The sequence below is a fragment of the Eutrema salsugineum genome, unplaced genomic scaffold (assembly GCF_000478725.1).
Source record: "Eutrema salsugineum unplaced genomic scaffold, Eutsalg1_0 scaffold_7, whole genome shotgun sequence".
Classification (NCBI taxonomy): Eukaryota; Viridiplantae; Streptophyta; class Magnoliopsida; order Brassicales; family Brassicaceae; genus Eutrema; species Eutrema salsugineum.
Window position 1 is genome coordinate 6,145,169 of NW_006256486.1, and position 27,038 is coordinate 6,172,206.

Consider the following 27,038-nt stretch of genomic DNA (forward strand, 5'->3'; position numbering starts at 1 on the left):
GAAACCAGAAACGGGTGAAACCCTCTATCTTTACATCGCAGTATCGAGTTCGGAAGTGAGAGAAGTCTTAGTCAAGGAAGTTCGGGGCGAGCAGAAACCAATCTTCTACGTCAGTAAAACTCTGGACGACGCGGAAATGTGTTATCCAACATTGTAGAAACTCGCACTCATGGTCATCATGTCCGCCAGAAAGCTACGACCCTATTTCCAGTCTCACACCGAACAATACTACACAGCCCGAGCCAGTCAGGTCGCATGGCAAAATGGGCAGTCGAGCTGACAGAGTACGACATCGAGTATCACAATAAGAGAAGCGCCAAATCACAGGTCCTCGCGGATTTTCTGGTAGAACTCCCCTCGGAGTTAATCCAGACCGACCTCCCTAATGAGAAATGGTCTTTATACGTCGACGGATCTTCCTCGTCCCGAGGCGCAGGTATTGGCATCCGTTTGGAATCCCCGACAAAGGAGATATTGGAGCAATCATTTCGGCTCGAATTCCCAGCTTCCAATAATGAGGCAGAGTACGAGGCTCTACTTGTGAGACTTTGCCTAGCTCAAGGAATCGGAGTTAAGAAAATTGAAACTTTTTGCGACTCCCAGCTCTTCGCTAAACAGTACAGTGGCGACTACGATACCAGGAACGACCGGATGGATTTGTAAAGCCGTCAAGCGTCTCACCGATTGCTTCGAATCTTTTTCCCTCACCAGTATCCCGAGAAGCGACAACACTTCTGCGGATTCACTCGCCACTCTGGCTTCGACATCTGAGTCACACGAAATGCGCGTTATCCCCGTCGAGAGCATCTACGCCCCCAGCATCATCTTACCTCGAGGAATATGTGCCGTTCGCGAGCTCGAAGCAAACAGCGTAGATGCCAACAAATTGCCTCCGATGTTGTTAATGAGCCCGCAGAACATTAACGACATTACGGATGACGACTGGAGGATCGAGATCCTGCTCTACATTACGGATGGCCAAGTTCCACCCGACCGATGGGCAACAAGACGCCTTAAAGCTCGAAGCGTGAAATACGTCCAGTCACACGGCAACCTCTATCGATGGAGTTCGACAAGAGCCCTGCTCAATTGCCTACACGGTGAAAAGACACAAGATGTCATGAAAGAAACACATTAGGGAGCATGTGGAAATCACTCTAATGGTCGAGCTCTAGCTCTGAAAATCAAAAACCATGGCCAATTTTGGCCGACAATGCTGACAGACTGTGACTGATTCGTAGCTCGCTGCGAGCAATGTCAACGACACACACCAATGATCCATGCACCAGCCGAACTCCTCGCTGCTTCCTCGCCACCTTATCCCTTCATGCGATAGGCGATGGACATCGTTGGTCTACTTCCCCGATCCCGACAGAAACGATTCATACTCATCATCACCGACTACTTTACGAAGTGGGTCCAGGCCGAATCATACTCTAAAGTCAAAGCAACCGATGTGAAGAACTTCGTCTGGAAAAACATAATCTGCCGACACGGACTCCCCTACGAGATCGTCACCGATAACGGTCCCCAGTTCATCTCGGACGTATTCGAGGACTTCTGTGCCAAATGGAAAATACGACTAAGCAAATCTACACCACGATACCCACAAGGGAACGGACAAGCCGAAGCGACAAACAAAACTATCCTCGACGGCATCAAGAACAGACTCGAAGATAAGAAGGGTTTATGGGCAGACGAGTTAGAAGGAGTCCTCTGGTCACACCGAACTACACCGCGCCGATCGACGAACAAAACTCCCTTCTCGTTGTCTCACGGTATGAAAGCTTTAGTTCCCGCCGAGGTCGGGTTACCGAGCATTCGCAGAACGATGCTGACACAAGACAGCAAAACAAACGGAAAAATGATGAAGGATAGCCTCGATATGCTCGAGGAAGAGCGAGATCGCGCCTTATTACGCATGCAAAACTATCAGCAATAGGTCGCTCGTTACTACAACAAACGGGTGAAAGGTAGACACTTTGAAACTGGCGACCTCGTCCTTCGCAAAGTATTCGAAAATACTAAAGAAGATGGAGCAGGAAAACTGGGCGCAAAGTGGGAAGCCCCCTACCAAATCACCAACGTTGTAAAACCAGGCGTTTACGAGCTTATGAAAATGGACGGCGAAATGATACCTCAATCATGGAACTCGAAGAACATTAAGCAGTATTACTACTAGCGACAAAAAAAATGACGCTCACCGAGCTATACTCGGTCGAGCTAGATCTCGAATGTGAACTACGATCGGCTTGATCCCAATTTGTTGGGTACGTAGGCAACCTCTTACGAGGTACAGCTATTAATAAAATTTACCTTTTACCAATTTCTTCTTCGACATCTTTTACATCGACATCCTAGCTAGATGTTCGATCTCCATACGCATTTCCCTACAATGCAAATTCTTAATAAATCCTAAAGAACAAAAACCTTACGATTATAAAAAATTAGCCGGGACCAGTCCTGCATCCTTTCTTAAATCATCCAAATAATTACGTCGAGACCATTCTCACTACTCGGACACGATTAATGAAATAAAACAGGATAAGCCGAGTTTTACCTCGCACCTATTGTTCTATTAAGCCGAGTTTTACCTCGCATCTATCATTTTATTAAGCCGAGTTTTACCTCGCATCTATTGTTCTATTAAGCCGAGTTTTACCTTGCATCTATCGTTTTATTAAGCCGAGTTTTACCTCGTATCTATCGTTTTATTAAGCCTAGTTTTACGTCACGTCTATTGCTCTTTTATGGTTTAAAACGCGAGATATGCCATTAAGCGAGCCTATACTTAGATAAATAACTTCCATTGATAAGATAAGAGTGGATCATTACAAACGAGGGGAAACGGAAAGTAAGTACACAAAGGCGCGATAATGGAAAAAGAAAAAGAAGATACGATTTACTCCCCAGGCTGAGTGCCATCATCGCGATCTTCCTGTTCATTGGCATCATTGTAGTCCGAGCCACCATCCGGGGTCTCAGGAAACGGTGGAGGCAAATCACCTTCCTCAAGATCAGCAAGGCGGAGTCCCTCGAGTTTCAGCTCGCACTCGCGTTTGGTTGCCTCCAGCTCAGCCATCAGCTCGGCTTCCGTCATCTCTTTATCCTTTAGGATATCGAGACACTCGAGAGTACCTCGAGCCTGGACAAGATTGAGCTTCACCTTCACAATGGCCTCTTGTTCAGCAATGAAGGTCCTTAGCCGATCAATGCGACCCGAGAACTTGGTCTCTGCATCCACCCAAATCCGAGTGGTCTCGGACTCAATCTTCTCCTCGGCGTGTCGTTACACGCAAGCCACCTCAGCAGCAACCAACCTCTCAGCCTGAATCTTCCCCTCGTTGACCGTTTGGAGGTTGTTAATCAGATCCTGGTTCTCCACCTTTAGTTCCTCGAGCTTGTCGGACAACGTCTTCACACCTTCATCCAATTGCGTGGCGTGTCTCTTCTCGACCTGCCAGTTCTCCTCGGCCAGCTTCCGCTGGGAAATTGCAGCATCACGCTCATTTACGGCTCTCTGGCCGGCGGATTGAGCGTTCCAGAGCTTTGTAGTAGCGGCCCGGAGGAGACGGTGATATTGACCCCTCGTCCGATTACAGCTCGCAATGAACTGAATAGGGAAAGAAGAAGCGTAAGAATAAGCTCGTAAACACGCGGACAACAACCTAAGAATCTCGACATACCTTAAAGGTGAAGCTCGCCATGTCTTTGAAAGCCGCATTCTCGCCAACGGGGACTTCAGAAGTCGACCCCCTTATCAAATCGAAGAGCTCAGCGCACTTATCAACATTATTGACGAAAGGCTCGCCCGATTCGGGGTAATCAAATTTAAAGCTCCAATCGATCTCCCGAACCTTATCGCTGCTAGAGGAACCAACCTTCAGCTGCTTACTGGGCTCCTCACAATTAACACCACCGCCCTCGTCCAATTCGTCGGAGGATCGCTTCCTCTTTTTCTCCTTCGCCGCCGTTTTGGTGGCCTCAGCTTGTCTCCTCTCCTCGGCAAGTCGTGCAGATTCGGCTTCCTCCTTTTCCTTCTTCTTCTTCTCTTTCCTCTTTTGCTTCTTTGCCTCCTTCCTCGCCTGCCTCGCAGCATCATCCGTTTCCTCGACGGCTGAAACCTCCGCTTCAGGCTCATCGATCTGGGTTTGGACCCCGCCTTCTGCAATCGTAGCGAGGTTATCGTCGTGACGTGCTCAACCTCATCATCTCCTCGGCGCGCAGTTGTTTGGGTTGAACGACCCGATTGAGCAGAGGACTGCTGGTTTCTGTTCCCCCCTCTCTCGCGACTGGCTCTGAGCCGTGCAGCAAGGCTAGGCGCGTTCACTTGAATTGGAGCCATCTCGATCGATCTCTCCCTTAGAAGGTTTTCTCTTCTCCAACTAGCTGTAACAAGGCAATATGTTAGGCGATGTTAGCTATAAAAATGCTGATCACGTCAGACTTACCGTTTGTAATGCGCATAATGGCGGCTTCAACTCTTCGGCGATGTATCTCGGGCCAATGACGTATCCCAACAGCCCTAATCTTCTGAAGGTTTTTGTGGTAATTCTCTGGATACGCGTCGAGCTGAACGTTCCGATCTGCGGAAGGAAAAGAAATATCAGTAAAAGGCAAAGGAAGGCTCTAAATATGACCGAACTAACGATCTACCGATGCTTCTGCTCCACTCGTTTCTAAAATCTCTGGTCGTGTCGACGACCAACGCTTCGTTAATCTTCGCGTAAAAGAGTGACGCCTCCCAGCTCGGCGTTCTATTGACAGGATAGACCAAGGAGCAATCCTTTCTGGCCTTTATGGTGTAGGTACCCGGGATCGAGTTGTTCTTCTGGACGGTAGTCATTTCCTCGAAGAAACGCCAGTCGACGTTGACCCCGACCTTGCTCCCAAATAATAGAGCCGCGACCATAAAACGGATCCTCGCTGGAAGGATTTGCGAGAAGGCGATATGTCGCCGATCGACGTAGTCCGTTAGCAACCTCGGCAGAGGTACCCAGAGATGACAAAGACTGAACCACGCCTCGTAGAGCGTAACCCAGCCCTCTGGAGCTTGCCATGGCCGATCTTCGGGTCCTGGCGCCCTTAGCTCGCCGCAAAACCCGTACCGCGACCGCATTTCCTCTAGGTGTTGAGCCGTCATCTGAGACGGGATATCGACCAGGCGATTCTTGATAGCCCCTTTGCGTTTGGAACCTTTTCTACGAGGTCTAATTTCTTCTCCCTGTTCGTCTTCCTCCTCGCCACCTTCATCGACCTCTTCCTCGGCTTGTTCTGTAGCCTCGCCATCACGTGGATCTTCTTCGAGAGCAACTATTTAAAGACCCGTAGCCTCGCCTTGCAGAGACGCTCCATCGGAACGAACTCGATCCGCCAATTCAACCAGCGACGATTCTTCCCGATCTGATTGAGTATCAGACCTCGAAGATGTCTCAGGAGAGGAACTTAGGTTCCCAGAAGCTTCCTGGTCAGATCTAGAGCCTGACTCTAAGCACGACTCGATATGTAGATCCCCCGAAGTCAGGTCATAATCGGAAGGGCGTAATTGTTAGTAGCATTAACGATTATACGCAACTCCCGAGCACCCAAGTATCACCTCGATTCCGAGAATCCCGCAATCGACATCGAGGTCCTGAGAATCGGAAGATCCCAATTCGATGCGTTGAATATCGAAGTAACATCTCCATCAACGGACTAGAGGGGACAATTGTTGTAGGTGGGCTGAGCACAGCCCCCTTTTGGTAATTTCGATTATGCCCGTTAGCTAATTGATGAAGCCCAACGAAGCCAAGGGTCGTTAGAGCCCATTCGACGATCCAAAACGAAATCGTTCAAGAGATGGGCTTATGATTTAAAGGAGCAGCTCGCCACGTCGACATGAGTGAAACAGCTTGCCAGCACGACACCCAGATAGACGGTCGGTCAGGTCTACCTGCCCGGCCGCCTAATCTACTCTGATCGAAATATAACCCAATCTCAACGCTATAAATAGCTCTGTAACTTCATTTATTATGGGATCCGTAATCTGAAATAAAGACTAAGAACTCGACACTTGCGAATACAAAACTACATACTCTCACCTCGATCAAAAGACCTCGCTTAAGTATATCACATCGAGCTTGACTCTAATTAACAAGAATCTCCGAACTGCCCTCGATAACATTTACTAAACTAACCTCGCGTGCGTATACGAACAAACAGTAAGAAGCTTGACACTGTTCTCTCCGGAAGTACTGCTAAATGGGAAGAAACATTTGGTCAAAGGTATTGGAAAGCCAGCGCGGAGATGACTCCAATTGTGGTGGCGGCTGAGAAGCCTGGTGCGGGTGCTAGGTGCTTCACTGAGGCTGAGAAGAGTGCTGTGGGGGCTAGGTGCTTTGCGGTGGTGGCTGAGAAGAAGAGTGCTAGATGCTTTGCCGTGGCTGCAGAGAAGAAGAGTGCTAGGTGCTTTGCGGTGGCGGCTGAATAAAACGGTGCGTGTGGTAACATTGCAGCTTAATTACTCAAATGAAGAAATCGTAATGTATAACAGTATAATACTAATGTAATGTGTATACTGTGATCTAAAAATGTTGTTGGATCTTTCTTTTGTTTTTTGTTTTTTGTTTTTATTTCTTAAATGTCTATGAAAATCTTAAATTTCTTTTAGCCCAACAATAATTAAACTAATTTTGGTCAAAAAAATTTAAAAGCCATAATATTCGACAATACTATGAAAGAAGTATTTTAAAGTCAAAACTTTTTTTTTGATGTTGCCATTACATCAATATATTACATTTAGAAAACAAGAGAAAATAAAATCTAAAAACAAAAGCAGAAGAAAAAGAAAGAAAATTACAAATTGTCCTACCGATCAGCAAGACAAATTTCATTTTCTTAAATGTTTATGTAAACTAGAAAGAAAAATAAATTTGAAGTTGACCGAAAGATATAAATGGTCAGATGCATTCTCGTCTTTTCTTTTTTATTTTTTACTTTTTAATTTTACATACTAAATGATAGATTTTGTTGTAAAGACTAAAAAAAAGTTTTTAGTTGAAAAAATCTATTGAGAAGTGATTTTTTTTTTTTTTTTGTCATCAGCCTAAATACCCTTCACGATTCAGTAATCCAAATCGGTGGTATCGAGTTTACATATATAATATTTAAGGGATAGACTCGAGCACTCCGAGCTAACTTGTCCGCCTTAATGTTCTTTGCGCGTGGGATGAGAGATAAAAAAAATAGATGAACCTCTCCTTGGTCTTCATAAATTCCTCTAAATGTAGATCAAAAGCTGGCCACTTCTTAGGTGTAGACACCATCTTCACCAACTCGGAACAGTCTGTTGCAAATGCTACCGCCGTCTTTTGGTTGTCAATCATACAATGCATAGCCCAGATAAGAGCTTCTAATTCTGCATGTAATAGTGATAAACTTCTTCGTATATTCCTTGCTCCCATGATGGTCTCTTCGACACCATCCTGAAAGAAAAGCCAACCTAATCCAGCTGCCCTATCGGTTTCTTTCCAAGAGCCATCCACATAACACCACCAACCTATATATCCTAAAAGTACAGGGCTGTTGGTAATATTCTGAGGAGCTACCTCTTGCTCGCTCTTCTGGGCATCTGCCCATATTTCCGCTTCTGTTTCCGCCAGTTTTAGAGTTATCAGTGGATTTCTATCCACATTTGAATAAATTTTATCATTCCTTGCTTTCCATATATACCTCAGAATCCAGGGAAAAGCATCGTGCTGAATTTCTTTTGGGACCCGCCAGAAGAGATGATCGAAATTAGAAAAAACCGATGACCTTGGAAAAATATCTGGGGGGTGGGTATCTTTGATAGAGCCCACATTTGCAAAGCTGATGGACATTCAAACAGAACATGGTTTATTGTTTCCTCTTCTGCTTCGCATCGTGCACATTGTGTGTCACATTGAATTCTCCTACTCCTAAGATTAGCCATAACTGACAAACACCCTGATATTGCTTGCCAAATAAAATGTTTTAATTTAGGTGAGCATTTCAGTTTCCAGGTATGTGCTTGTAGTTTCTTAATATCTGGCCCATAAAACCTGTCAATATCTTCAGTTGGAAATTGTTGCTCCACCTGATATCCTGACTTAACCGTGTATTTACCGGAGTTTGTAAAGTGCCAGCCTAGTGAATCACTTCTATATGAAGGACTTATAGGCATGCTCCGAATAAGTTCCACATCAGCAGGGTCGATAATAGCAGTTATCAGCCCCATATTCCATGTGTTTGTCATTGGGTCAATCAGATGATTAACCATTAGATTTGGGTAATAGTTATAACCCTTACAGATTGCTGACCTCGGGCGAGAGGACGGTATCCAAGGATCATTCCAAACATAGATGGAACATCCTGAACCCACTCTTTTAATTAGCCATTTTTAACCAGAGGTCTAGCCGAGATAATACTACGCCATCCATATGATGGAGAGTATGATCGTATGGGATCCAAAGGATCCGTGTTCTGGAAATAGCGTCCCTTGAAGACCTTCGCCAACAACGAATCCGGTTTTTCTATCATTCGCCATAACTGATTTGCCAGTAATGCTGTGTTAAAATCCTCGATTACCCAAAAACCCATACCCCCTTCTGTTCTACTTTGACACATTTTATTCCATGCTAACCAATGCATTCTTTTAGTTAGACCATTTGAGCTCCACCAAAATCGCGCCGCTGTACTGGTCAACTTTTTGGTAATAGACTTTGGCAGCCGAAAGCATGACATAACATAAGTCGGCATTGCAGATGCCACTGATTTGATGAGAACCTCTTTTCCCCCTTTAGATAACAAACGTGATGTCCAACCATTAACTCGGTCTGTCTTTCTGCTACAAAATTGAAGATCTTACTTTTTGCTCCTCCAAGACTCTCCGGTAGGCCTAGGTTCGATCCCATGCCTCCAATATTAGAAATTCCTAAAAGCTGTTTAACCTCTTGTTGAACCAAATCGGGTTCAATATCGAGAAGTGATTTTAATGTAAAATTTCTCATATTAGATGGATAACCATTGTTAACTAAAAGGATTATTTTGCCATTAACATGAGTCATCTGAAAGAGATCCAAATATTGGTGGCAACGAGGAGGCCAGAAAGGCGGATAATTTTATTCTATTTTTATCTTGTTTTTTTGTTCTTGTTAACCGTGCGACTAATCGATTTAAAAGCCAAATCAATATTTTAAACTGTTTTTTAGAAATAAAAAATAATAAAAAATTTTAATATTTTAAAATACATTTTAACTCCCTAAATTTTTTATAAAAGTTAAAAAAATAAAATTAATATTTTATTATTAAAATATGATATTTTTTACATTTTTTTACGAAATCGTTTATTAAACTATCATAGTTGAGTTTTATAACAATAGTTGTTTCAATAAATAACTAAATTAGTTCATTCAATCGCTGTTGTGACATGATAGCAACTGAAGTACAAAAAATTTTATTTAATATTTTTTCTCATAAAATAGAATTATCTTAAGAAAATAATTTTTATTTTAAAATATGTTTTTAACTAATATTTTTTAGAGAAAAACTCATAAATATTACAAAAAACCTACAAACATTATTATTTTATAAAAATGCTTACAAATTTTGTTTATTTATATTTAACTTAAAAAAAATTTAACCAAAATATGCTCCAAAAAAATTGGATTCCCTCAGTCGTCGCCTACTTCGCTTGTGCTCTGGGCCATGCTTGCTTGTTTTATGTGTTTTTTTTAAACCAATGCAACAAAATATTACTTTAACACACAATTAAAATAAAATATTTAGCATAAATTTATAATTCACTGTATATATGACCATATTGTATTATTTTTGGATGCTTAAAATGTTTTGATATATCATTTATCCTCCATAACTTATGACCAATCTTTCTTTTAAGGGTTCGTTTGAAAATAGGGTAACTTTAAAGTTTTAATTTGAGGAATGGATAGTTTTCAGATTTAATTAGTCTGGGTGGGGACATACTTTCATAAACCCAGACATACCCTTGTTTCTTAAAGAGAGACAGACACAGAAAATAGCATGGGTCCCAGGAGTAAAGAGAGTCCGCGCGCGTAACAGCCGAGAAGAGAGAAACTCACTTCCGCGATTGGGTTGTTTAGTGGGCCTGTTTTTCGAATTTGGGAATGAATTTTCCAAAAACCCACCTTAGCATACTGCGCTTTCATTATGGCCCGGAATCTATGCCAAAAGTACCCAACCCATTACAAGCAAAATTACCCATCCATTTTAATTTGGCGGGAAAAATTATGGTTAATTAGAGATAATGGAGATAAATTGAGTGAAAATAAGAAACAAAGTACCCAAACCAATTTGGAAATCTAGTTTCTCTTCGAAAAGATGTTGAAATTGAAGGGGAAATTATGCGATGTTCAAGAGGACAACAACCATGGTTAGTTACTTAATCATATCCTTGTACACCCATAGATTTTTCGTAGTTATTTTCGAATTTTTTTAATTTTGGTGTTCGCGATTTGCTAGTAATTTTTTAGATCTGGTGTTCGCGATTTGCAGTGGATGCGTTCATTCTCGTGATGGCGGGAACGTGGATAAGTTACTATACAGGAGATTGGGATTTCAAAATGGACATATCTCGTCGTAGAAGGTGCATAAATTGCAAAGATGTGTCCGGACCAGAGGATTTGAGAAATCTGATTGCACATGAGTTCAGATTAGACCCGAGAGTTGTTTTGGTGGAGATGTCCTACTGGTTTGATGATTTTCTAGCTGAGCTTAATGGTGACGGGATTTGTCCATGTGTGATAGTTACTCATCGAGAGTACAAATTCTTCCGTTCGCTGCATAAGTCAGATAAATCTGTGAATTTATTTGTCACATTCAAGGAGTCAGTAAATGGTGAAATGGTGAGATTGAAACAGAAGGAAAGTCTTGAAGTTCAAATTGCTAGGGAACGGGGAAAATCCTTAGGGCTAACAAACGTCGTAGCCGCTTCTTTGGCAGCGTTTAGTCAACCCGATGATGAAGCAGATGATGAAGATATCGATGATTGTTTGCTGATAGCACATGCCGAGAAAGTAGAGGCTGAGGCCGCAATGAACACCTCAAAAGGTGTAAAACCTGATTTTCTAACTAACGCTGTCTCTGTAGACCATCCTGCGTTGGGATTAAAAATCTCCCAGGAATCAGACAAGAAAGTAGAGGCTCAGGCCGCCATGAACACCTCCAAATCTGTACAACCTGATATTCCAACTAACGCTGTCTCTGTAGACCACCCTGAGTTGGAATTAAAAATGTCCCAGGAATCAGAAGAGGTGAGAGATTCGGAAGAGAAGGAAGCTGACGATGTTGACGATGACGCATACGGCTCTGAGGATGATTATGATCCGGATTATGATTTTGAATGGTGGCATGATTACGTACTAGCAGATGGCAAGGGTTTCCATTCTAAGCCTGCATTTGATGAGGATAACGATTACTCTGGTAGTTCAAGGGGTTCTGTAAGTAGTCGAGGAAGTGAGCCGAGTGATTCAAACCATATGGACTACTCAAATGTCATAACGGAGAGTCATATTCATTTTTCTGGAAGAAAAATGACTGTATGTGAGAAACCGGCTGTGGCTCCCCATGGAGATGATGATGATTTTGTGGAGACTCCTCCAGCTGATGTTGTTTGGGGGCGTCAGATGGGCGGTGCAGAACTGAAGAAAGCGATTAAACGTACAGAACTATATGGATTTCCGGATATGGCACCAGTGTCTGATGATATGCAAGGGGATTTCGATGATCTTGATTTGTCAAATGAAGATGGAGAGATATGGGTTGGGAAAAAGTTCAGGAACAAGGAACACTTTAAAGTTACGTTGGCCATCTATGCGCTGAAGAAGGTAGTGACGTTCGAATTCAAAAGGCATGCGAAGAAGTACACAGTCGGGAAATGTCCAGCAAAGATATGTGATTAGAGGGTGTTGAGGTGTCAAGTTGGCAACTCTGCGTTGTATGAGGTTAGGAAGGCGTACTTGAAGCATACATGCCACCCAGATACAAGAGGAAAATTTTCTAAGCATGCCACTGCTAAAGTCATGGCGGCTCTGCTGAAGTCTAAGTACGAGAACGCAATAGTTGGTTCACATGCGAGTGAGCTACCTGCAATTGTTCTCTCCGAATATAATATTACAGCCTCGTACTGGAAATGCTGGAAAGCTAAGGAGCTGGCTATATACTCTGTGCACGGAACAGAGAAGATTTCTTTCAAATTATTACCGATTTACCTCCATGTGCTCAAGTATGCTAACCCCGGCACCATAACGCATTTGTCAACTGAGAGAGATGAAAACGGTATGACAAGGTTTAAGTCCGTATTTATGGATGGAAACATTTGAAACCGGTAGTTGTTGTTGATGGAACGCACCTGATTGGTAAGTATAAGTGTCGTGTATTAATGGCCGGTGGACAAGATTGTAATTACCGGGTTTTTCCAATTGCGTTCGCCGTTGTCGATGCAGAGTCTGACCAGACATAGAGGTGGTTCTTTGAGAAGTTGGTAGACATTATTCCAGATTCCTCTGAGCTTACTATTATCTCGGATAGGCACGGTGGAATTGCCAAAGCTAAAAAGGACTGGTATCCACAGGCACACCACGGTGCATGTCTTGTCCATATCCAGAGAAATGTTCACGCTAAATACAAAGGTTTGGTCGGAAAGGCAGGAGAAGCGTTCACAGTTTCTAACTTCAAGAGACTATATGCAAGGCTGAAGGATGTTGATTATAGTTGTTAGGAGTACATGGAAAAAATCCCTCTTGCGCTGTGTACTTGATCACACTTTACTGGTCAGAGGTATAATATGACGTCCAGTAACATTGCAGAGTCTCTGAACAATGCACTATTTGCAGCAAGAGACAGTCCAATCGTTGCAATGCTAGAATTTATCAGGCGAATGTTAAGTAGGTGGCTTGAATGCAGAAGAGAGAAAATTCAAAAGATGGATGGTGACATTCCAGAAGAAGTTGACAAGTTAATGAACCTGCAGCTTGAATAATCTGCTGCCCTATTGGTTCAAGGCATTTCTGCGTGGGAGGTTGAAGTCAGTTATGAGTTCATAGGTGTACGGCGGCATGTAGATATTCTAAACAAAACATGCACGTGTCTAGAGTTTCAGACATTGAAATACCCTTGCCGACATGCAATGGCCGCGGCTAGGCTTCGTCAAATGGAGTACAGCAGTTTGGTTGATCCAATTCTTAAGAAATCAACTTGGAGTGCAACAGTTAGTGGCAAAATCCTACCATTGCCCGGCGCTGACGACATTTGTATCCCTGCTGAGGTGCGTGTCCTGAATATTTTGCCACCAAAGACAAAACGTCAATTAGGAAGGCCTCCGACAAAGAGAAAACTTTAAGCAGGAGAGTATCCTCAGGTTAGTTCTCACAAACAAAATTTTTTTCCCCAATCGTAATATTATTGTCTACTGATATACGCTGTTGCAGGTTGCGAAAAAGAAGAAGCCAAACAAATGTTTGAGATGTGGAAATCCCGGACATAACCGGGCAAAATGCAAGGAACCATTAGATTGACCGGGTGTGGCTTTTGTTGGGTGTTATTGGTTTGGTTTTTGCGGGGGTCTTGTTGGTTTTTGTGGGTGGATCTCGCTTTGGTTTTCGGATATTGTTTCTTTGCGTAAACTACGTTATTTATTTAAACCTGCCAAGGCATGAACTATGTTACATTTGTTATCAATTTTATGATGTACACTGGACAAGGTGTACACATGAACCAGTAAACATATTATATGGTGTACGCACTATGTGTACGCACATTAGGGTTTTGGGTTTAGGATTTTGGGTTTAGGGTTTAGGGTTCTCGTGTTTAGGGCTTAGAGGATCATAATAATGCAGTAAAAGACATGGTTCTATAGCAGAGAAAGAAAATTCCAAAACATTATCGACAAAATAGACAATGATCGTGTCTTTGAAATGAAATAGTAGGACAGGATCACACGAATAAAAGGTTTTTTTAAAAATTCAATTCATTACGTTTTTGAAAAACCGCAATATTGGAAAACAGTGTATGACGAATAAACGCGAAAAAATCAAATACAAAATGACAAAAACTAATTAAGTACCTTCTAGAAACCCGTTTTTTTTTAAACACCGTTGACCTTCTTGTTTTCCTCTCTTAAAACTCTTTTTCCTCTCGTCCTCTATAAAAACCCTCCCATCCTTCTTCAGTAAAACAAGTTTCGGGAGATAAGAAAAGTTAAATACCAAAATTAATAGTTACTTCCTAAAAATGTACTCCTCCAAAGTGATCTCATTGTAATTGAAGGAAGTGGAGAGGAAAAAGAGTTCGTGTTTCAGTAAAGGTATTTTAGGGTTCTCCTGAAAATAGGGTAGTTTTTAAGTTTTAGGTTTGAGGATTGGTTAATGTTTTACAGTTTTCGGTCTTCTACATTGTCTACCTAATTGGTGTTTTGCCGATTTGATTAGGACCTGTGGGTGAGGACTTGTATCACTGGGAAGCTATCCTAATGGGGCCTAACACCTTATGAGAATGGGGTTTTCAAACTAGACATTCACTTTCCGTTTGAGTACCTCTTCATGCCTCCGAGGGTAAAGAATGAAGCATATGATTGCTGTCTCAATTTACTATATTTTTAGTTAGAGATACTTTTTAAAAATAAAGATTTCAATTCCTAATAACATTGTTTTCTTGCAGGTGACGTTCAAAATAAAAGTGTATCACCCAAACGTGAATACTTATGGGAACATTTTTCTTAAGATGTTGAACCCAACTCACTTCAAGACCAACAACAGCATCAATGATGTATTTTTACTTTATGAAGAATATTGTCTTTTGTTTATTTTAGTCTAAATTTTGATGAAATCAGGGCTTATGTGTGTCTACATCTCTATGAAATCAGGTACTCACTGAAATACACCAAATGTTAACTGCCCCCCCCCCCCTATATAAGTGAAGGACACTTTTTTGTTGAAGAAATTGCAAGAATTTACGTGGAAGATAGAGCTGCTTTTGAAACCACTGTACTTGCATGGACGGTGGAGCACGCCGGAGCATGAAGTCATCTATTTTTTTAATAATGAAAACTCAATTTATGTTGGATTGTTCTATTTATTTGGAAAAAATATGAACACTAATTTTGCTTTAATTATTTATTTTAAATTTGGTCTCTTTCTATGGTTCTCGACACATGTTTTCAAACTTATGTTACCCTGTGTGTTTGCCGTGAATTTTGTTAGCGTTTTTTGCCGAGCTTATGATTTTATTGATTTATTTATTTATTTATGCTTTATTTATTTAGGATTTGATAAATTGTGAAAGCATTTGTTATTTTCGTTAATAATTACGTTAATAAGTATCAGATATAAAACATAAGTCATCGAATAATAATTGAAAGCGTCACATTACATAATATAAATGAAATATAGGTGTACACTTCATATAGTGTACACATAGTAGTGTACACTCGGAAAGGTGTACACAATAATGGTGTCCACTTTCGAAGGTGTACACTTAATAAAATATTTTTAAAGCATTTCGCAGATACGCCTAGCACACTAATATATGAAGCAACCATTGCAAAGTACTCGGAACTCAGGTTCATCATGATCAAATGCACATTCAGGCGGCTTGATGACGTCGTCGTTTGGATATGAAAATGAGTCTAAGTATGTATCCATGTATGCAGTACCGAAATATAAAATCTCAAGAATTAACTCCTTACCTAATTGTCGCACGCGCTCTGACTGTAGACTTCCGTGGTTGGTTGCCAACAGTTGCAATGTTTGGCTTGCAGAACAAGGATCACCCAAGCAAACGCTGAACATGGCCAACGCCAGGGTCGAGAGAGCATCGGTGGGTACATTTGCTTCCAGCATGCTCCTACTTGCAATGAGATCGGCGCCATGGGTTGCAAGTCTCAGGCCTTTCCAGTATCTTGCTTCAGGGTTTTCACACGCCATAAATTTCAGAAAGAATGGGCGTCTTTCGTTTCCAGGGCATATCTCGTCGAGGACATCGTCGGTGAAAACAAGCCGGAGTGTGCGCTTTCCTGCACGGACAAATGGGCTGAGTCGCCAAAATGCTTCACTGCCGACCCTCTTGACAATTTTGAGAAGAATTTCATCAGGCAAGTTTGGGAGAGTCATGTTTGGAAAAAAGATTGGTTAAGGGTTTGTTTTGTGAGAAAGAAGGCAAGTTTACTTAAGACAAAGCAAAGTTTTCATATATGGACTTCACTGGTGTGTGGTTGGGGGTTGGAGAATTTATGATACGGGTGAAAATAATATGATAGGTTCTGTCAAAGAGTAAATTTTTCACCTAACCATTTTCTATGCAGCATTTGATAAGAATAATGGTCAGTTCGCATTTATTAAAGTGCCCGAAACCAGTTTCCTTTATAATATACGACATGTTAGGGTCAGTTTAGCAGTTATTGAAGTGCCTCCTAACTTTATACCAACCACAAATTAGGACATTTATATATCTATCCACCCTGTCTACAAATAAATCGAATTAATTTTATTTGTTCGCACACTTAAACAACAAGGCATTACTTAGACGATAATGTTTTAGGGTTAATAGTAAAGAAACTAGCTGAGGATGAATCCTACCATCTTGGCTCCATCATTCGTGCAGAAAAACGTGGAAGAGCCATCGCGTTCACCGACGACGTGTTACGGTCTGCAGACATTTCTCGATTAGTTGAGTCACCTCTCGACATATCCCCAAGCAGCCCTTACCGCCCATTCTTTGAACGTTGTCTTGCCGCCTACAATCCACGAGCTATTTATTTCGAAGCCATTAGAGTTGCCGTGCGTGAGCAAAAATTGTATTCATTGATTAGGATGCTTTACCGACTTGTCCCATGTGACAAACATGCTACTTTCGCATGTGCCATATTTGAAATTTTGCGTCGGACGTCCACGAAGGGCTAAAAAATCCTGATGTATGTCTTCACCCTTCACGTCCCTTAAGGGGCTAATCAAATGAAACTGTTAGCGCATGACGGTATACATCACGTCTAGGAGTTCGCTCTAGGGCCGTTTCAAGATACGTGGGGTAGCCTTTGGTCCTTCCCCATCACCCTACCAGAAGAACCTATATCGGAGTGTGTAGATGAGCATTACGATGGCTCCAATACACCAGACTTCGAGTATTGTCTTCTACAATGCACGACTCTGCGCATAAGATACTTTCTTTAGCTATTGTCGATGTTTATTTTGGTATTTGAAATTTGTCTGTATTAGTTGTTTTGCAACTATTAGTTTATTTTATTTTGCAACTATGACACTAACAACTACCTTCATTAGTTATCTTTTACAACCACTATGTAAGTAACTAAATTAAAGGTACAAAGTAAGTAAACATCACTTCACAAAGTTATTGTAACAACTAGCTATATTAGTTCTGTTGCAACTACACATAAAATAAAACTAGTAAGTACGTAACTAAATTGAAGGCTCAAAGTAAGTAAACATCACTTCACAAAGTAAGTAAGAGAAGTAATTGTCTTAGCATTAACTATTTCTCAACAAGAACAACCTATCGAATTCAATATAATGGAGATACAATGATGAAAATATTGAGAACATAGTTCATCCAACACAAACACTATACACTTTCCAAAAAAAATGAGAGATTTACCAGATCATGTTTTTGAAATCATTGTCAAGAAAGTAGCTAAGGCTGACTGCATCTACCTTGGACCGATTATTCTGGCAGGGACACGGGGTAGAGATATAGCGTTTAGCACAGAAGTGCTCAGATCGGCGAGCCTATGCCGATTGCATGACCCACCTTCGAGATTATACCCTGGTGCAGTATATCAGCCTTTTTTCATGCGCTGCTTAGCCGCGAGAAATCCACGCGCCCTATTGCTTGAAGCTATAAGGTTCGTGGCAAAAGAGGAGAAGATCTATACTGCCATCAGGATGCTAAACAAGCTCGTTCCATCTGACGTCTATACCACTTACAGCTGTGCCATTTTGCAAATGTGTCTGGGTCGCCCTAACAGAGGCAAAAAACTTCGAAAGACGGTTTTCAGATACCACTATCCTCATCATTCACGTGAACTTTGTGAAGTGGCTGAAGAACTAGTATACTTATTCATGTCATTTTGCCGACGTAATAAAGATACATACAAGTGAATGTTCATGTACCCTAGCCTGATTCATGAAGAAACCAACCCCTCATGCGGAATGTATCACTATGATTTGGATTATGTTAGTATTTGTTAAAATTGTTATCCTAAATGTTCAGTATATCGCATAGCCTCAATGCTTTAGTATCTATGTGGTATGGTCTCTTGTTTTTTACAATATAATATTTCAATATAGTTTCCCATTATTGTAGTAGATTGCCTTTCATTTTAAAGTTGTATTACATAACTAAATATTAAGTTTGTAAAATTTATTTTAAGTTATCCTGGTACGATCCCGTATACGTATGTAGGTGTTTAAGGTGTACGTAATAGGTGTACGTAATTAATTAATGTCTAAGCACTTTCATTTAAAATTTTGCAATGAGAAATTAGTAATTTTATTTTAATTTCAAACAACTTTATGCTTAATTTTTAAATAATATAGGTGTACGTAAATACTTGTACGTCAATAGGTGTACGTAAATAGGTGTACGTAAAAAAATAGGTGTACGAATATAGGTGTAAATACAAATTAGGTGTACATAATAGAAATTTTGACATTTATCACATAATTATCATAAAATATACTAATAAGAAAGATAATGTTATTACAAATAAAAGAGTTGCAACTAGAAATAATGTACCCAACTAGACATGCAAAGCAAAAAATCCCTTGTAGTTCAAAATACGATGACAAACATCAATAATTTAAGAGACACGACATGCAAAGAAATACAGACACATAAGGTAACGGCTTTCACCACTCGAGCATCACCTGCCAGCTTGGAACGACGTTCCGAATGAAGCGGAAGAACCTTTCGTTCTCTTGGGCCCAGAAACAAGATATGCACATTGGCTCCTTAAAATCTTCTTCATACCACTGATTGATATATCATGGTTTTTATGGTTTTTAACCATGGTATATATCTTATTTATAGAGTCTTTCTAGTGTTTTTCGAGTCTTTTGGAGTCTTTACAGGTCATAGGTACGTTTGGAGCTTAACTGGAGACTTTGGAGCACTTTGGAGCTAAACAAGGATCAAATTCGCGAAGGACAAATTATGTGCTTTAGTGTCGCTCGACACCATGGAGAGTGACGCTCGACACTTGTTGCAGAAATAAGGAAAACGTGATTTTGTTTCCTGTTTGAAGAAGGAGTTGGGCCCAAAAGTCTCCAATAATTACAAGGAAGCCCAAAACGTGTTTTTAAGTTATAAATAGGGTTTTTAGCCACCTTATATAAACACCTTAGATTTTTTTTTAGAGCTTTTGGGGGAGACAAGTCTGAAACTCTGTTCCGGAGAGAGAAGATTTCGAACCCCTGTTTATTTATCTATTTACTGTTTTTTGCAATCTATTCATTTATGTTTATTGCTTCAATCTCCATGTCTGAGTAGTTAACTTGTTAGGTTTAGGGTTCTCATAAAGGTTTTCTCTGGATGTTTGATTAATTGATTTAGTTAGGGTTCATAATCTATTTAGTTCTTCACCATAGGTTGTTCTTAAAGTTAATTCTGGACTGGCCACCTAGAACTTAGATCTTAGATTAATTGATTGACACGGAAGTGTAATTGAATAACTGGAAAGAACCTAGGGTGAGCAAAGTAGCTATTCGCAAAGGAATTTGGTTTAGATACTTTGTGAACATATCGAACTTGTGCATTAAAGCTGGTTTAAATCTGTAGGATTTGCAAAGGAATTTGGAATTCTAGGATTTTAACTTAGATAATTCTCACAACGGAAGTTGGTTAATTATAATTCTGTGATTCGAGTTCAAGAACCGTGCTTAAACCTGAACCCTGACTAATCGATTGATTTGCATACTCTGATTTCCTGAGAAATACCCTGAGCCTAATTCTTTTCCATATAGTTTACAACCGTTTTGCTTTCATTGTTGCTTTTAATTTCATTGTGTTTGCTTAGCGTAATTCAAGCCTATAGAGTTTATTGAGCGAATCTCTCGTCTCTGTGGTTCGACCCCTATTATACTACAATTGCATATTTGTGCTCTTGCAGAGTAGCTCTAGGGATTAAACTTTGAGCAGATCAAGTTTTGGCGCCGTTGCCGGGGACTTGATTTCGCCATTAAACCTAGTTTTTGAGTTTCGACTAAGTTTTTCTTCTTAGTGTCGAGCGACACCACTTGTGGTGTCGCGCGACACCTTTCTTTTTATAACCTAATTTACTTATTTCGTTTTCTCTCTTTGTTTTCGGTGTTTCAGGTTTATGCATACTCGTGGAACCAGAAGCAACAAGGACATCCCGCTAGTGAATTTGAGCAACGAGGAGCTAGCTGAGTTACAGCGAACGCACAGGAAAGCAAAGGATCCGGCAATGATGGAAAACGCCAACAGACTTGTTCGTGATGATGCTGGAGTCTGGAGAGACCAAGAGGGCCATGTGTGCAATGCGAGAGGCCAAAGGCTTGATGGAGATGGCAACATCATTCCACCAGCACCTATACTAGTGGATGTTGTTGACCAGAATCCACCACCTGCACCGCGTGGGAATGCTGTGATCGTTCCAAATCAGAGGAACGCTCCAGAAGATCGGAATGTGAGGGAACCTGCACCTGCAGCTGGTCGTGGACGAACACTTGGAGATTACAACAGGCCTGAGCAGTTCTATGCAAATCGTTCTGCGATTCGCGCCCCTGCGTTTCAAAGAAACGATTTTGAGCTGAAACCTGTGTACTACACTCTTGTGGGTCAGCATCCTTTCCATGGTCACTCTCATGAGCACCCTATGGATCACATCGAGAGGTTTGAGGACTTGATCACCAGCATCAAATACAATGGAGTGTCCAACGATTTCCTCCTCTGCAAGCTGTTTCCTTATTCTCTTGCTGGAGAAGCAGCTAACTGGTTGAAGCGGTTGGAGCCAGGATCACTCACCACTTGGGAAGAGACCAGGAATGCCTTCCTGCACAACTTCTTTGATGATGCTAGGTCTGAGGAGTTGAGGACGAAAATTTCGACTTTTTCTCAGGAACCAACTAAAGCGTTCAAAGCTTCTTGGGTGCGATTCAAATCGTACCAGCGAGACTGTCCCCATCATGGCTTCAGCGATGTGCAGCTGTTAGGTATCTTCTTCAGAGGTATTGATTGGAGGTATCAGATGGCTCTTGATGCAGCGAGCAATGGGAACTTCAACACCAGATACCCTGAAGACGCTGTTGTGCTTATTGAGAACTTGGCATCTAGTAATAGTACCAAGAATGCAGACTATCAGCGAAAGAAGCAGGGTGGAAACATGGATGGATCGCAGATTGCTGAGGTGAAAGCTAAGCTAGACTCTGTGCATAGCCTTCTAGTGGGTAAGAAGTCCGTCCGATACGCTGCAGAGGTTAAGAATTTCGAACCAGATGAAGCACTTGAGGAAGAGGATGTTAAATTCATCAATGGAGCTGGATTTCAGGGCCAGAGATTTGGTACTCAGTCAGGAAACACGAATTACAATGGAAATAATCAGAGGAGTACCTTCACAGGTAATCAGAACTCTTCTGGTTATAACTCCAAACCTCAGTACCTGTCATCCTACTCCAACAACAGTTTTTCAAGGAACTATGGTTCTCCTCCTACTCAAACTCCAGATAATGAGGTGAAGTCTATGCTGGAACAGATCTTGGAAGGTCAACAGAAGATGACTGTGGATTTCAATGGGAAGATTGATGCTCTGTATCTGGATCTGAATAGAAAAATTGAAGTTCTGAACACTCATGTCAAGAAGCTTGATACTCAGGTTGCTCAGACTGCAGAGTCCATAAAAAGGCATGAAGGATTCCTTCCTGGGAAGATTGATACCAATCCTAGGCATTACTGCAGTGCCATCTCGTTAAGAAGTGGTAAAAAGTTGACTCCTGTGCTGAAAAAGGTGTTTTTGAGGATGAATTCGTGGAGTTGGACGAATCTGAAGAAAATTTCGAAACTGCAGAGCCAGTGTCGAGCGACACCACAACCAGTGTCGCGCGTCACCAATTGCAGAGCAAATCTAGTATTGCTCAAAGTCCGAAATCTGCTGAGGAAAAGGTTTACAAACCTAAGGTTCCTTACCCAAGGAGTCCTAGGAAGTCCAAGCATAAGATAGATGATGCCAGATGCAAGGCTTTGATGGAGAAGCTTGTGATTGAGATTCCTTTGGTTGATGCTGTGAAGATTGCTCCTACTCTCAGACACTATGTGAAGAGGATGGTGACTAATAATCTGAGTCATGAGGAAGGAGTGATGATGATTTCTGAACAAGTCAGTGCTGTGATTCAGAATAAGATGCCAGAGAAACTCGCAGACCCAGGAAGCTTTGTTTTGGACTGCTCTATCTTCTCAGAGAGGTTCAAGAGATCGCTGTGTGATCTTGGTTTGAGTGTCAACCTCATGCCATACTCTGTAGCTGTAAGCCTTGGAATGACTGATTTCAAACCAACTAATATCTCTCTAATCCTAGCAGATCGATCTAAAAGAATTCCAAAAAGTGTCTTGGAGGATGTTCCGATTAAAGTTGGTGATTGCATAATTCCTACAGATTTCGTGGTTCTGGAATATGGAGAGGAACCCAAAGATCCTCTTATCCTAGGAAGATCGTTTTTAGCTACAGCTGGAGCGGTGATTGATGTCAAGCATGGTAACCTTGATCTCCACCTAGGAGATACCATCATGACTTTTAAGATGGAGAAGCTGAAGGATTCAACCATCGATGGTCAGACATTCCAAGTCAGTGAAATACCTGAAGTGATAGTTGGAGATCAGAACGTGTTTGATGCTGAGAAGGTGAGAGATCAACCTGAGTTGACGAAAACGTCTACAGAACTAGTGACTGCTGTTGATCAATAAGCTCAAAACATCTCACTCCATTCATCTCCACCAAACCAAAGATACGCACCTCTTAAGCCTAATCCTAATTCTTGTGATATCATCAAAATTGATTTGAAAGATGCAGATTCGGTCTCTCGACGCAAGCTACGAGATTATCGTAGAACACTTGGTTTTTCTATTGATGATATTGCGGGGAACAGGTTGAAGCCGTCCAAACACAGATCTCACCCTGGTGCTATTCCTGCATTCCTTGGACGACCTCATGCGTACAACGCCTACACACCACCATGGATGAGACGACTTTCACAGAGGCACTCTTTGCTACTGTCTGATCCACCAGATGCATAGTCTATCCATAGTCAAGCTAATGACTTAAAACAAGCGCTTGGTGGAAGGCAATTCACTGGTAAGTCTGTACATAAGTCCTTTTGTTTCAGCTAACTTTCGTTTTTTGTTTTGGTGTTTTAGGTGTAGCAGTGTCGGTCGACACCAGTCAAAAAAAAAAAAAAAAAAAAAAGGAAATCAGGAAACCGGAGTCGAACCAGAAATTCGGAGTGATCTGCTGCAATTTGGTACGAGGATAACAAGTGTCGCACGACACCATCATCAGTGTCGCTCGACACCATCATTACAGCCAGGTAAGTTCTCTGTTTTTCCTGCGTTTCTATGTTTCTTGCCTTTTGTTTCACCAACTTCGGACTAGATAACACTGGGGACAGTGTTGTTTAAGTCTGGGGGAGGTAGTCGCTGACATTGTGTTTGTTTTTCTTATGAGTCAGTCGTGTCAAAACGTTTTTGAGTCAAAATTTGTTGGAGATTATGATGCTTTTCCTGGAATTATTGTGCTGACCTTTCATCTAAGTGACCACTGCTGCAGATTCAGTCTAGATCCGACTAATGAAAAATCTAAAGGCTGACCAGTTGACTAGAGGCGTCCATGTTTCCAACAGAATCCACTAACCTGAGCTAATTTCTGAACTCTTTCTTTTACCTCATTGATGTGACTGATGTTCCTAGAGCTTGATTCCTCGTTCATACTTGACAAATGAAAGCCTGTGTGAAATCGAATGTTGGTGCTTCTCTCCCTGTGACGTGCTTAAAGCTAAAAAAGTCAAGAAAAATAAAGAAAAAGGCAAAAAGATTGAGATGATTTTAGCTTAGGAGTGAAGGGCTAGGAAAATTTCCAAGGATCTCATTATTTCACTTCTAAGTTGGAATGATCACACAAAGGAAGGAAGCGAGGGGTAGGAAAGTTTCCTATGACCCCACTATTCGCTGAAAACTTTTGATACAAGGTAAGGGGACAACTCGGGGACTCGATGGCAAACACCATCAGTACTCGCAGCTTTACCCTTATCGAGTATATGCCATAAAAAAAAAAGATGATGAGTGTGCGAAAAGAATAAGTCTGGGGGAGAGAAAAGTACCAAAGTGTGTATGGCTGATTTGTTTGAGTATAGTACGGGAAAGAATCTGGAAGGTTCTTGGCATTGGAATCATCAGTGAGACCCAGCGATGAGGGTTTATGGACAATGTTGTGGAATTTCGGATTTAATCTGGAAAGCTATGAATGTCTGCGGAGAAGTACATGGTGGTTCGATTTGGAATGATGAAGCAGTAGTTGAGTTGCAGGGTGATCGGTCAAAGCGATGTTCCAATGAAAGGTTGAGTCTCCGTGTTTTCAAACCTCTTTCTCTTATTTGGTATTCTGTTTGTTTGAGGGCAAGCAAATGCTAAGTCTAGGGGAGTTGATATATCATGGTTTTTATGGTTTTTAACCATGGTATATATCTTATTTATAGAGTCTTTCTAGTGTTTTTCGAGTCTTTTGGAGTCTTTACAGGTCATAGGTACGTTTGGAGCTTAACTGGATACTTTGGAGCACTTTGGAGCTAAACAAGGATCAAATTCACGAAGGACAAATTATGTGCTTTAGTGTCGCTCGACACCATGGAGAGTGACGCTCGACACTTGTTGCAGAAATAAGGAAAACGTGATTTTGTTTCCTGTTTGAAGAAGGAGTTGGGCCCAAAAGTCTCCAATAATTACAAGGAAGCCCAAAACGTGTTTTTAAGTTATAAATAGGGTTTTTAGCCACCTTATCAACACCTTAGATTTTCTTTGAGAGCTTTTGGGGGAGACAAGTCTGAAACTCTGTTACAGAGAGAGAAGATTTCGAACCCCTGTTTATTTATCTATTTACTGTTTTCTGCAATCTATTCATTTATGTTTATTGCTTCAATCTCCATGTCTGAGTAGTTAACTTGTTAGGTTTAGGGTTCTCATAAAGGTTTTCTCTGGATGTTTGATTAATTGATTTAGTTAGGGTTCATAATCTATTTAGTTCTTCACCATAGGTTGTTCTTAAAGCTAATTCTGGACTGGTCACCTAGAACTTAGATCTTAGGTTAATTGATTGACACGGAAGTGTAATTGAATAACTGGAAAGAACCTAGGGTGAGCAAAGTAGCTATTCGCAAAGGAATTTGGTTTAGATACTTTGTGAACATATCGAACTTGTGCATTAAAGCTGGTTTAAATCTGTAGGATTTGCAAAGGAATTTGGAATTCTAGGATTTTAACTTAGATAATTCTCACAACAGAAGTTGGTTAATTATAATTCTGTGATTCGAGTTCAAAAACCGTGCTTAAACCTGAACCCTGACTAATCGATTGATTTGCATACTCTGATTTCCTGAGAAATACCCTGAGCCTAATTCTTTTCCATATAGTTTACAACCGTTTTGCTTTCATTGTTGCTTTTAATTTCATTGTGTTTGCTTAGCGTAATTCAAGCCTATAGAGTTATTGAGCGAATCTCTCGTCTCTGTGGTTCGACCCCTATTATACTACAATTGCATATCTGTGCTCTTGCAGAGTAGCTCTAGAGATTAAACTTTGAGCAGATCACTGATGCCAGTAATTAATAACCCCGCAGTGACAGCTGTAGAGCGCATGGAATCTCGTTTCAAAGGCAGCCGCTTTCTATGTAAAATCGATTGGCAAGTCGAAATTCCATTCATGTTGAATGGGGGCCAGCAAAGTCATGCTCATCTTCCTCCGATTTTGCTTGGTGAGCCTGCCCAAATAGTCCTCAGCACGGACGAAGTCTTCCGACACTGCTCTGAGCCACATCCCGTACACAAAAATGGCTTGCTCGTAGCCTCTGTCTGCAGCATCCCTTATCAATTCCACGCCTTCACCATCGTGGAAAAAAAAGTATGCTTGCATCCCCCTCTGAAAAATAACCCCTGGAACCGCCACAGGTTCATGGAGGATGAGGGCAGGATCAACCGCTTGATAGAAACCCATGCTTGTAGCGATATTGTTGAAACGAGAGCATACAACACGAAGGCGGGCTATTTCCCTTAAAGATGGGTTTGTAGCGGCCATAATACTTTCCAGAAATTCATCAGGGAGTGAGAGAAGATGGCAAAAAGCACCATCACCACCTCTGTTTCTCCTTTGAACCATGATTTATTTCGAAGAGAAGAGAAAGAGAATGGATAGAAAAAGGGATTGAGGCAGAAGAGAATGGATTGAAAATGGATTGAAAGAGGAAGTTATGATAGTTCTCAATAGGATGTTACGGTGAAGGGATTGAATTTAAAGAGGTAGTGCGGTTTTAATAGAGCCGAATAGCTGTATGAAGAAGGACATTGAACAGAGACAAAAAGGTGTCTTTTCGTTTGCTCGCAAAATTAAATTACCATAATAAATACAGAGCATAACCAAAACCAAACAAAATGACGTATTTAACTTTCAATACTTTTATGATTTAAAAATTTTCAAATAAGCCTCTCTTTCTTTATGATTTAAAATTCAATTCTTTCAGATTTAATTACAATTACAATATAAAGTCAGATTTAATTTAAATATTAATAACAAGTCAGAATTATTTTATCATTATAAATTTTGGAAACTAAATTTTCTTATCATCATTAGCTTTTCAGATTTCTCAACACACGTTAATTGAGATATGGAAACAGATTGAGTCCACATTGACGAAATCATTATTAATTTTTCATAATTATGCATACAGAGAGAGGTAAAGTGAGACTTTAAAGAGATAATGTCTTTTGTATACCATA

The 27,038-nt window shown here is 41.1% G+C and overlaps 1 protein-coding gene across 1 annotated transcript; it reads right to left on the minus strand.

Annotated features, from left to right (window-relative positions):
- Positions 1–2,902: 2,902 nt before the first annotated feature.
- LOC112082994 (meiosis-specific protein ASY2-like) lies at positions 2,903–5,143 on the minus strand. The gene is made up of 6 exons (XM_024150717.1): positions 4,657–5,143; positions 4,452–4,586; positions 4,246–4,389; positions 3,687–4,165; positions 3,305–3,613; positions 2,903–3,232 (listed from the first exon to the last, which is right to left on the minus strand). Exons 1-6 carry the CDS (start codon positions 5,141–5,143, stop codon positions 2,903–2,905), a joined length of 1,884 nt encoding a protein of 627 aa, XP_024006485.1.
- Positions 5,144–27,038: the final 21,895 nt, after the last annotated feature.

Bases quoted from the DNA above. Each gene is read 5' to 3' on its own strand.
- LOC112082994 (XM_024150717.1), bottom strand. From the start codon at position 5,143: ATGACGGCTCAACACCTAGAGGAAATGCGGTCGCGGTACGGGTTTTGC. The intron at 4,587-4,656 runs GTAGATCGTTAG...TTCCTTCCGCAG, and splicing joins CGAGTGGAGCAGAAGCATCG to ATCGGAACGTTCAGCTCGAC. The intron at 3,233-3,304 runs GTGGCTTGCGTG...GTGGATGCAGAG, and splicing joins AGAGGTTGGTTGCTGCTGAG to ACCAAGTTCTCGGGTCGCAT.